Consider the following 12,842-nt stretch of genomic DNA (forward strand, 5'->3'; position numbering starts at 1 on the left):
GGGTATGAAGTATTTCAAGATTTTGTTCTGGAATGGCGTTCTTTTTATAGGTGTCATTAGGGCTTGCTCTATTTTCCTGGGAGTGGGACGCGTGCTGGGATCCAGGGGAGGTTGTAAAGGGGTGTTTGGGCGGGTTGGTCCTAATCCTAAAAAAGAGGAATTGCTAATGGGTGAGGAAATATCACTGACAGATGGAAGTACTTCAGCTTCTATGTTTTCCTTGGGGTCATGGTGGCATGAGAAAGAGCCCGCATGATCGTGAGTGGAGAGACTAGACAAATTGATCAATGAGTTGTCGTAGATGTAGGTGTGTGTGTGGTCTCTGAGTGGAGGGTACGTATTGACTAGACAGTCCGCATCTTTCTTCCTAGCAGGGGGGATGGGGACAATGGTGTGAGCATTTAGGTTTCCTTGTGTAACTGTGTTTTTATCTTGGCAGGAACGAAATGCTTGTCGAGAGTTAGGGACTGAATTTATGGGGGGCTGAGATTTGAAATTTGAGTTGTGGAACGTTCTCCCGTTGTCCCATGGTTCTGGAACACCCGGTATGGTGGTGAGTGTTTTGGGAGGAGGGGAACGTGTTTGACGTGTTTGATGTGTTCTATCAGAAGGAATCTCTCTGTGTTTGGAGCGATATGTTTGTTTATGATGATTGGTATCTCTCTTATTGGTTTTTTGGCCGTGTGGTGCATCTCTCTGTGTCAATTTTCTGATTTTTCTTTCAGAAATTTCTTTTTCTAGAGTTAGTAGCCTATCCTGAATATTCTGGTTGATTTTAATAAACTCAGGGTGTTTTTCAAAAGTGTGTAGTTTCTCACTTATGACAACTAATTTGTCTGCTAGCTGTGAACATTCTGAGGACCTTTTGTTAATTACACGGGATACTAGACTTTTAGAAAAGTTCGATAGGTGTTTTTCCCATTCATCTGTGAATCTAGTATCATCTGGAAAGGCAGAGGGGATGTTGATTCTAAGACCCCTTGGTATAATATCTTTCTGTAAATACAATTCTAAAAACATAATGTCCATACTATGTAAAAGTTCTTTTCTACTAAGATTTTCAAAGTCTTTAAAAGGTTGGGACATCTGATTGAAATTCCACCGACCTTCATTGTTCTTATTATCTGGATGATTGTTAGTCTGGAAATCCACGTTATTTTCGTTCAAAAGTCTTGTGAGTCAGTTCTTTCTGCTTTGGATCCGTCCCTTGAAGTATTCCATTGTTGCAGTTGCAGCCTCTCTTTTTATTCCCCTTTCTTTTGTTACCTCTTGCTCACAAACCAGTGATCGGGTCTCGTGGTTCGTGTAGATGAATGCAGTGGAAGCCTGGGATCGAGGGACTCTGGGGGCAAGGCTCCAGGTCCCAGAAAGAATGACAGGAGGTAGAGACAAAGGAAGAGAGGCGCAGCTATCGTGTGATATCGTAATGGTCAATTAATGTAGAAGAGTAAGTGAAGACTCTCACCTTGATGAAGATGGTATAGGCATGTAATGAAATAGCTACCAGCAGCTGCCACTCCTGGGAGACCACGTTTGCCAAGGACCAGGATCCTGGAACGATGTGGAATGGAGGAAGAGCCCGACGAGAGGTTCAGGAAGGCGCTTGGTGCAAACAGCAGACGTAGAGATCCAATGGATAAAGGAATCTCTTTTATTATTGTTAAAAATATTTATCTCATAAAATGAGCATATGCATAACGTGTTAAAAATACAGTGCGACGCGTTTCAGCTCTGGACTAGAGCTTTCATCAGGCATGGTGTAAAGAAACAATCCAACAGATTTATAGCTTACCTCGTTATGAAAAAAAAAAAAAAAAAAAAATGTCACGTGACCTACCGGGGGTCAAAGTTCAGGGTTTTTCCGTTCGTATACGGAACCCTCCCGGTGTTCTAATGGTGAAAAATACATTTGATCTATATAAGTAGACAGGATTTATACATAGTATTGTTTCTAAGATATAGCGGTTGCAATTTCAAGAGAACATGTACATTGTGACAATAATCTATCTATATAAACCAGCGATAGATGCATACAACAATCGATGTATAAACTTATGAATGAGGACATGCTAGAAGAGCAGAGGCACATACATAGTGTGATGAAGCAAACCTAAGAGGATATAGTGTCTTGCGGGGTATTCCGAGGCAAACCGCTGTGGTGCCGTCTGGATTGGGTGCCATGGATACTTGGAAACACTTCAGAAGCCTCTTACAAGTTCTTTACACTGTCACACATGTAAGGGGTCATGGGTGTTACAGCTGACACCCGTTCTTCATGTTTAGAGCCAGCACCTACTGATCACCGTAATAGTACGCTGTGTGTTGTTAAGCACCTTCCCAACGCTTTGACTACCGTACTATTACGGCGCACGCCGGGAAGGGGTTAAGCCAGTGGGACTGTGTGGGTATTTATCAGAATGTACTGATCACTTTGTAGATGCTTTTTTGTCTGTGAATTCATTGGGCCAAATATAGCAGGGCATGAGGGTATAGAGGGCTGGGGGGTCAGCATTACATTTTTCACCTCAGGCAGCAAAAAGACTAGAATCAGCCCTGCCATCAATACCAAGTATCATTTGTTACAAAGAAAAGGGAGATGTGTACACAGAAATATAAAAAACATATGGAATTTTGAATGTGGGGAACACAAAAATGAAAAAGGGGTTAACGACTATTTATACAAAGTACTTATATTTGACTCTATAATGGGCAATAAGACAAAACAATAAAAAAAAATTGTTTTATGTTAATTTTTACCATGCTCAATATTAAAGACGGTACTTTCCAGGTGCTTCAAAAATATACTCATTCTTAGCAAAATCCATACACACTCACATTTCCAAAGATCCATTGTGACATGCAAAGAAAGAAATGGCAACACGGTTTTCCCATGCTCCCAAGTTCATGTTGTGATGCTTTCTCTTGTAAGATAATGGGGCACATTTACTTACCCGGTCCCTCGGAGTTCCCAAAAGTGCATTGTCCGTCCGGAATGCACTGTGCCACAAATAACTTAGATTGTGTGCCCGATATCCTGCATGTGTCGCTTCCCCGCTCAGGTCCGCCGGAGTTCACCTTCTTCTCCGGTGCATGTAAGTGCTTGGCTTGCCACACCCTTTGAAGTTAAATACCGTGGTTTGTCCGAATCCGTCGGATCGTCCGACGGCCCACCCCCCGATTTCTGTCACATGAAAGCTGGCGCGATTGCGCCAAAATTCCTTTAGAATCCCTGTCTCGGCGGCGCAACATTGAAATCTTCGGGATGTCTGACAAAAGTGCGGTCCGCGGGGCCCTTAGTAAATGAGCCCCAATAGGTCACATTTATCATTCGCTGACCCAAAGTCCACTTAGCCCTCAATGTATCAGGTGGCTCCTGCCTGGACAGACGAAGACTATGGGTAGTGCACAAGCGCGGAGTAGAGACTCCCCATGCGGCCCACTGCACCATCTTCTCTGAGGCGTAAAAGCCTTGATAAATGTGGCCCAATATACATTCAACTAGTTTAAATACTGTCACACATATATTTTACCAAGTAATTATAAATTTGCCTTTGTATTAACTTTATTTTACGATTGAAATTCACATATAATTAATCTCTTTTCTTTACATGATTTGTCATTCCATATTCCATTTAGTTGCATTTCAACGCAATCTTCTTCTCCCGATTGGTTGGGTTCGCCAGGACTCCAGTTACTATAAACAAGTGATTTTCCATCTGGATAGCGAAAAATACCTTCTGTTTGTATATCAGTAATTCCCAAGAATGGAAAGAGACCGTAATGCTGTGCAACTTCTAGAACGGCCGTATTCTCTTCAGAATTTTTTGGACTTGCTAACTGGCCTCCAGCTTTTTGGCATATTGAATTTGACTGCTCATAAGTTAGTTCTTTTCCAGATGTAACAAATGTTTTTTCTCCAGCTATGGCCCCTCTAGCAAATAACAAGGCTGCAAGAAATGGAACAAAATGCATGAATGATCAAAATGAGTAGGAAAAGTCAAAAAAGCAGAGAGTTACAAGCTTGAGCCTGGTGCCTTAAATCTGTGTACTAGCGTTGACTATCTGAGGGGGAAATGGGTATGTAGGTTGGGTAGTACAGAACAGGTTAAATGTGTTCAGTGTTTGGGGGGGGGGGGAGTTGCTGCGTCTCAGCCCCAAGCTGGGAAATGGCCAAGTAAGTAATAAGGTGAAAGAGCAATAAGAAAGTTAGACAAACGCCAATTAAAAGGGTGTGCAATGGCACCATCATATGCTAATCTATATATGGGATCATTCAAAAAAACTGTACAGGCGGTACCTTACTTAAGGAAACCCGACTTACAGATGACCCCTAGTTAAAGACGGACCTCTATATGCCACCTCAACAACAGTAACATGGGCCTATCCTTTACCTTTCACCATTACGCAGCTTCAATTGAAATTATAGATCTCTCCATCAAACTTAGGGTTCACTCTACACCAGTGGATGTGAACAGTTATCTTGATTTCGGCAGTGCCCACCATACACCATGGCTCCGCATGACCCTACCGTCAATTCAGGAGAATCAGAAAAATTTGGAAACCTCGATCCCATATCACATAAGAACGGGCAAAGACACTTCGCAATATATTAGCGCCAAGCAAACTGAAACCTACAACTTGGACCCAATCAACCACTTGCCCCACTATTAACCCCATAACGACCAGGCCCTTTTTGGTGTTTGCATATTTATTTATCATTCCCCACCTTCAAAAATCCATTATTATGTAAGGAGCTGTATGAGGGCTTGTTTTCTGTGTAACAAATTGCACTTCAAAGTGACGGCATTCAATATTCTATGCCGTATACTGGGCCCCCCAGCCAGACTACGGCCCGCCCCCCCTGCCAATCTACGGCCCACCCCCCCAGCCAGACTACGGCCCGCCCCCCCAGCCGAACTACGGCACTCCTGTTTCTTAGCTTAGAAATATATAAATGAATAGCATGCATAACGTGACAGGTTCATTTTAAGATTTGTAGAAATCAAAGTCTGAAACGAGTAACATGACAGTATAATGCATTACAAGAGGTCAGACCTTTTGTCATTTTTGATATGCTGAGCTGCAACTGGTTTACCCGTGCTTCAAGTGATGATAATTTGTTCTGGAAACTTGCAAGTGTTGCTGTAAAAAAGATATATATAATATTTTTAAACTTAGTATTTAGTTTTTAAATTACATTTAGGTCGAAACTGATAATATGGATAAACCACATCAAATGTGTAGTGTTGTTTTTTACACCACTAATGACCTTTCCTGTACACAGGTAGACCCCGGACATAAATTATGAAGTAAGTAGTGGCCATTAATCCTATTGAGCGGCTAGAAAGGAAGGGGGAGCACAGATCAGGACCGAGCCTCCTATATTTTACTTTATTCTTCTCTCCAGCAAGTAAATACATTTAAAGGGGTTTTCCTACAAAAGGTAATTCTCACATCTCAATCCACTAGTAATGTCAACACAATAAAGATCATTTTAACCCTTTACTTTACAATTTTACTCAGTTTTATTGCTGTTTTAGTTCTTATCACTCTCTAGGCTGCTCAGTGCAAAGTCCCAGGGTGTGGGCGGGGCCTCTCTAAGCAGACACATTATCACCCATCTAGTTCTGTGGGGTGACAATGTGGTCATATTATCAGATCTACACATCTGGCTTCTGACATTGTACTAACACAGTTACACATAGAAAGAGAGATGAGACGGATCAGAGATGCATGAGATTACACAGAGGCTGACAGCCTTTTACACTATTACACTGTGAGCTCTGCTACATCTCACAGATATGTGCCTGTCTCCCCCTTCCCCGGATCAATTATCTCCTTGTAGCTTGTAGTTTACAGCCTCTCTCTCTGCTCATGATCTCCTGGCAGGAAGTGATCAGTGAGAGTCTCCGTGCAGGGGGTGTGGCTACATGCTCAGAGCAGAGAGAGACAGAAATCTCAAAACCTGTTTTTGGAGGGCCAATTTAACTTTATAATTTGACTTTATAAGGCCTATGTGATAGAAAACCCCCAGATGACACCATTTTAGAAACTGCGCCCCTCAATATATTCACTATAATGTTTGGGTTATTTGTTAACCCTATGAGCATTTCATGAGGGTGAAATATAAATGGAAATGAAATTACAGAAATGTAATTTTATCTTACAATATATTAATTGAAACTAAAATTTGCACCTCCACAATGGGTTAAAAGGAAAATGCATTTTACACTGTTTAGTGCAATTCTTGCTGAGTATGCAATACCCATTGTGTCCTGTACCCTGCAGTACGGGCACAAGGGGGGAACTTGGAAGGGAAAGAGCATTGTTTAGTTTTTGGAGGACAAATTTGGCTGAAAAAGTTTTAATGTGTCAGGATGCATTTGGAGAGCCCTAGTGGTACCAAAACAGAGGAGACCCCCAACAAGAGATACAAATTTGGAAAGTGCACCCCTTGGAGAATTTAGCAAGGTGTAATATGTGTATTTGCCCCAACGGGTGTTTTGATTCAATAATGCCCTAAAAAGTAAAAATATGAAAATTTTCCCCAAAAAGTCACTATTACCCCTAATTTTTGTAAGCCACAAGGAATAATAAATGAAACAACCCCCCCCCCCAAAAAAAATGTGTAAAACATTGTCCCAAATGTGAATATAAAATATTGTATGGGTACACAGTAGGGCTCAGAAGGGAAAGAGGGGCATTGGCCTTTTAGAAGACAAATTTGACATACTGTTCTTAACATGTATCAAATTCATTTGGAGAGCCCTAAAGGTATAAAACAGAGGAGAATCCCAACAAGTGACACCATTTTGGAAAGTACACCCCTTGGAGATTTTAGTAAGTTGTAATATGTGTATCTGCCTGTAAAGGTGTTTGATTCAATTAGGCCCTAAAAAGAAAAAAGGTGAACATTTTCCTATAAAGGTTACCTTTACCCCTTATTTTTTGGGCTCACAGTAGAGGGAAAGAGGGATTTTTGCTTTTTTTAGAAGCCAAATTTGACAGAAATCCTTTACATGTGTCACAATGCATTTGGAGAGCCCCTGAAACAGAGTAAAACCCAAAAAGTGACCCTAATTTTTGAATGCACACCCCTTGGAGAATTTAGCATAGTGTAATATGTGGTGAAGGGTAATACAAGTGGTGAAATGAGCATTTGGTTTCCAAATATGATGTGCAATGGATGCCCAAGATGGAAATTGAAATTATTTCTGGAAAGTTTGGAGCCCATTATGTGACGCCCATTATGTGGTGTCCATTATGTGATGACAGTTATGTGGTGCCCATTATGTGACACCCAGTTTGTGCCACTGTGAAATGTAAGCTCTCTGATTAGGAAGCCATGGTTCCCTGAAAAAGACCCAACACGTGATCCTAAACTCTAGCCAGAACATCCAGCAGGGCTCTGGTATGATAAAGCACTTGGAATATTATTAAATAATAATAAATAAAGAGAATTACAAAGGATCTGCTAATAAATTCAGAGGATTGGAGAGAAATAGAAAAAAAATAAGTGACCCTAGTTTGCAAACTACCGTATATCCGGCAATGAAATACTCGAGGGCCATGGTGATCAATTTGACCTAACAGTTGTTACAATAATTTATTTTTCTGAAATGAATTCACAACAAAGGTTGGGCGTAAATTGTGAATGCATAACGTAAAAGGAGGTGGAATATACCAGGGGACCAACTAAAATGTTGTCATTCTGGAGTGCTTATGTAGTATGTTGTAGTTCCACCTTTAGGAACAGACTCTTTTCTGAGTCCTTTCATTAGAAGCAGCGGAATGCACTGGGAAAATGCTGTCCTGGCAAAACAAGGGACTTCTAATCCAGGGGTACTGGGGCCTTGTCCTTCTTGTACAAATATTAGTTCCCTTATGTCTGCCTTCAAATGGAGGAATAATACGGCAGGACCTGCACATTGGAACAGCACATAACAGTTGTACAGCATCATCTGTACAATGTACAGGGCCAGTGTTTTTGTACCATATCTTTGTTTTCCATTGGGTGCTGCACGGCTTCAGCACATGATCTGACAGATCAAACCCACCCATGTGTTTATTGTAAGCCAGAACGAAGTGTAGCTTGGGGCAGTGGTGGTGGTACCTTGTACAGGAGGAAGGGTGCTGGAGTGCTGGAGGAATTGTGGTCAGAACAAGGACATCGCAGAAATATATGCAGCAACGAGTGCACCGGCAAGGGGACAGTAACTCCCCACTGGCGTGAAGGTGGCGGGTTAGGGCAAATAATCAGACATGGTGCAGAGGCCCTGATAAATATGCCCCAATGACACAATCGGCACATCCTCAGCCATAATTTACCAACATCGGATGACACCGGCACAGATGTTACATGCAGCTATTTGGAAAGTAAGGAAAGTAGAGCTGAACAGGGCTCTAGATGTTTTAAGCAGTAGGCCAAAAAGTTCAACTTTAGATGACCGCATAAACAAAAAGTAAGATACCTACAATACAATGGGGCACATTTACTAAGGGTCCGATTTGTGCATTTGGGTTTCCTGTATTTCTCCGTTTTGCGTCGAATTCCGCCAGGATTTTGGCACACGCGATCAGATTTTGGCGCATCTGCTCCGGCTTTCACACAACTGAAATCGGGGGCAGAATTTAAAAAACAAATTGTGTCACAAAATTAATCACTCACCGGGAATAGGTTGGTGAACTCCAACGGACCTTGGCGGACCTTGGAGGACCTTGGCGCAGCAGCATCACCTAGTGGACAGGACCTTAGTGAATCACAGGAAGACCCGAATCCTCGTCGGAGAATGCGCCGCTGGATCGCGACAGGACCGGGTAAGTAAATGACCCCCAATGTGTGTCTTGTAGCAGTAAAAGAATGTTTACAAAATTTACCAGGGGACCAGCTAAAATGTTGTCATTCTGGAGTGCTCACAGGTGTTGTAGTATGTTGTAGTTCCACCTATTGGAACAGACTCTTTTCTGAGTCCTTTAATTAGAAGCAGCGGAATTGTACAGGGCCAGTGTTTTTGTACCATATCTTTGTTTTCCATATGGTGCTGTACGGCTTCAGCGCATGATCTGACAGATAAAACCCACCACACGCGATCGGATTTTGGCGCATCTGCTCTGGCTTTCACGCGACAGAAATCGGGGGCCGTGGTCATCGGAAAACCAGACGGATTCGGAAAAATTGCAGAATTTAAAAAACAAATTGGGGGTCATTTACTAAGGGCCCGATTCACGTTTTCCCGACGTGTTACCCGAATATTTCCGATTTGCGCCGATTTCCCCTGAATTGCCCCGGGATTTTGGCGCACGCGATCGGATTGTGGCGCAATGGCCCTGGCATGCACACGATGCAAATCGGGGGCGTGGCCGAACTAAAACCCGACGGATTTGGAAAAACCGCCGCATTTAAAAAAAAAAAAAAAGTGTCGCGGAGCTTGCACTTACCTTCACTAGGAATAGGCCGGTGAACTTGAGTGCGTTCCCATGCTCTTCCGCGCAGCAGCGCCACCTGGTGGACGTCGTAGGAACTGCCTTAATGAATCCCGGCCGGACACGAATCCACCGCAGAGAACGCGCTGCTGGATTGCGAATGGACCGGGTAAGTAAATCTGCCCCATTGTGTCACAAAATTAATCACTCACCGGTAATAGGTTGGTGATCTCCAACGGACCTTGGCGGACCTTGGAGGACCTTGGCGCAGCAGCGTCACCTGGTGGACATTGGGCACACGACCTTAGTGAATCGCCGGAAGACCCGAATCCTCGTCGGAGAACACGCCGCAGGATCCCGACAGGACCGGGTAAGTAAATGACCCCCAATGTGTGTCTTGTAGCAGTAAAAGAATGTTTACAAAATTCAAAAATTGGAAACATCAATATAAAACCATACAGACAATTTCCAGGTGCTGTTCCTGTACAGTTTCAGGATATTATAAATCAAAATCCATATACAGTCATTTCATAACTGAAACAATTACAAAAATCTAGCATGTTGGTAGTAATTGAAATATATTTATATTACACACTTTATTGTTAATTATGTCATTTACCTGATTGTACAGAAATGTCTCCCTTTTCTCCCTTTGGACCTGGCAAGCCTTGAATAAAAATGTATAATTTTAGTCACATTTCATAAATGCATAAGCAATATGTAGTGGTAATACTATTCAGGTATTTATGGTGGTCACTGAGGGTATTATACCTTTCTATGGCACTGCTTTAAAGAGGATTGCAGGAGATCGCAACCTGCGGGAGCCAGGGGTGGGCTGTGTTATCAAAAGCTCTGATACTGGGTGTTTGGCACATTAGACACCCGGCCAAACATGAATTGTGCTGTCTGCATAAATACGGTGAGGAAAGGGCTCAGCTCCTGAGCCATTTCCTTACTCCCTTAACAGACTTGTGACCTACAAATACATCATCTCAAGTCATTAAGGGGTTAATCAAACCAATATACATTTGGTGTCACTATGCTTGCAGTGATGCAAAGAAAAAGAGAAAACTGTAAAACCAAAGCACACAAGAAAATGGTGAAAATGTGTTTTCCTGACAATTTCACTGCATTTGGAATTTTTCACGGTGCCCGGATCTATGAGTAAGTGTCCCTGGTTTATCATGATGGATTTTGATAGAAGATTTCATTTAATCCAGATTTACTTCATATGAACTTTTTTGTACATGACATTTCTGTGTTTCAAATTTTCAATAAAGTGTGTTAAGTTTCAAACTAAGTTTCTGTTTATTTATTTTATATTCTCTTTAAAAATATTTCATTTTTTCCATGTTATTCTCTTGTCGGGGTTTCCAATATATAGACAGAGTGCCTAAACTACAACCAAAACCCAGTTACTGTATATACTTAAGTATAAGCCGAGTAAAAACCAAAATCTTTGAGGATCTTATTTTTCTGCTTCATTATGTTAGTTATTTTTTTTTCAAAGATCCCAGACCATCTAGGGGACTTTAACCCTACAGGGTCTGATTGCTCATACTATGCCTGCGATGACATCCCGGGGAGGAGGGGGCGCCGATCGGCCATCCAAGATGTTATGTGCCGCGATCGCTGGCAGCTGACACCAATCGTGTATGGGGAGAGCTCTGCCTGTGACCTCTCCATACACCCCTCCCCGCAGCACCAGGATATAATAGTACTTCCTGGTGCGCGGAGGAGTTAAATCTATACAGCTAAACACAAAAGAATATATTTCCACCCACAAGACAACTAATAGTAAAACACATCAGTAGTCGATGTAGTCAATGAGTCATTAAACAATTCATTATGACTGAAATATTATAATAATAGGCACACAGACCTGGATTTCCTTTAGGTCCCAGTTTCCCTGGTGGTCCAGTGATGCCTCTAACTCCTGGTGTTCCTGACTCTCCAGGAGGACCTAATAAAAGCAGATGTACATTATTGTTTTATATCATGACAACTGAATGTTGAGTTTCCACCTTCTGAGATTTTATTTAGTCTTTGTATCCACCGCACGCAGTAGCCTCAAACTATCACACGTCTTACTTATTATTGGTTTCCACTCTTCTCATATGGAGCAGAATGACAATTTTACCCCTGAAGTTCAAGGTTAATGTTTGAAGGCCATTACAGAGCATCCAGCATATGTTGTCACATACATATGGCTACATAATCAGATTATCATACATGAACCTCTGTATGAATTTTATGATTTCTCATTTTTTCCGGTTTCCACTTTGAGAAATATGAGAAATACAGACGGTCCCTAGGTTAGGGACAAGATAGGTTCCATAGGTTTGTTCTTAAGTTGAATTTGTGTGTAAGTCGGAACTGCATATTTTATAATTGGGATTAAAAAAAAAATTGTCCGGAGGTACAAAGACAATTGGATTTTCAAAATTTTTTGCTGTAATTGAAACAAGGTTTATCAATAAAACTTTATTACCTTACAGCTGATCATTGCAGTCTGGGAATAAAGTGAAGCATTCAGAGAGGTCACCAGAGTTCACAGTGGGCAGAGGGGTCCGTCTGTAACTAGGGGTCTTCTGTAAGTCGGGTGTCCACATGTATATACTTACTTTTAGAGATTGATAAACTCCATTTGTTTGTCTATCTTACCTGGATCTCCTTTAAATCCATTGATACCATCTCTTCCGTCCCGTCCATTGAGACCTGGAAGTCCTTGTATTACAGAGCAAGTGGGTGATGTGTCCGATGTCCGAGTCCCAGGGAATAAGATGATACATATTACAGCTATGAAGCTGATACTCTGAGCCATGTTTACCTTAGAAGAAATGCAACTAAATATTTCCCAAAATTATGAGAACTTTCTGACTTTATAGAAATTAAAAGAAGCTTCACCTAATCTAGCGGGAAACAATATATCGTCTGTCCCGGTGCTCACTTACCATTATCAACTACGTCGGACAAATTGTCATAAATCTATAAAATGAAAATGGGTTTTCACTGAGGACATTGCCAGCAGCAAACGAAATTATGACGAGTGCAAGGCATGCGCTGCTTTTTGTATGGCAGTTTATCGATTATTTAGCGGTATCTCGGTGAACTTTGAGCAGGGAAGGTCAATAGAAGGATGCTGTTTTTTCTTGTTTTGTCATTTCTGGTTATGGTTAAAACATGTTCCAGGAAGTTGCAAGGTTATATTGTTTTTCTAAATCCAAAACAGAAATGTGACACTTTATAGAATAGTATTTTGTTAATGAACAAGTAAATTAAAGCAAACACAGGACATATACAAGACATAGTTATGTAAGTATCTGTTTATTATGTTTCAGAAATCATTTCATATATATATATATATACACTGATCAAAAAAATAAAGGCAACACTCCAATAACACCGGAATCTGAATT

The 12,842-nt window shown here is 41.5% G+C and overlaps 1 protein-coding gene across 1 annotated transcript; it reads right to left on the reverse strand.

The window, feature by feature from the left end:
• Positions 1–3,519: 3,519 nt before the first annotated feature.
• LOC140105929 (pulmonary surfactant-associated protein D-like) lies at positions 3,520–12,512 on the reverse strand. Its single transcript, XM_072130055.1, has 6 exons — positions 12,378–12,512; positions 12,088–12,253; positions 11,306–11,386; positions 10,043–10,090; positions 5,056–5,142; positions 3,520–3,947 (listed from the first exon to the last, which is right to left on the reverse strand). Exons 1-6 carry the CDS (start codon positions 12,378–12,380, stop codon positions 3,568–3,570), a joined length of 765 nt encoding a protein of 254 aa, XP_071986156.1. The 5' UTR covers positions 12,381–12,512; the 3' UTR covers positions 3,520–3,567.
• Between the last annotated feature and the right edge of the window lie 330 nt (positions 12,513–12,842).

The sequence above is a fragment of the Engystomops pustulosus genome, chromosome 11 (genome assembly GCF_040894005.1).
Source record: "Engystomops pustulosus chromosome 11, aEngPut4.maternal, whole genome shotgun sequence".
NCBI lineage: Eukaryota > Metazoa > Chordata > Amphibia > Anura > Leptodactylidae > Engystomops > Engystomops pustulosus.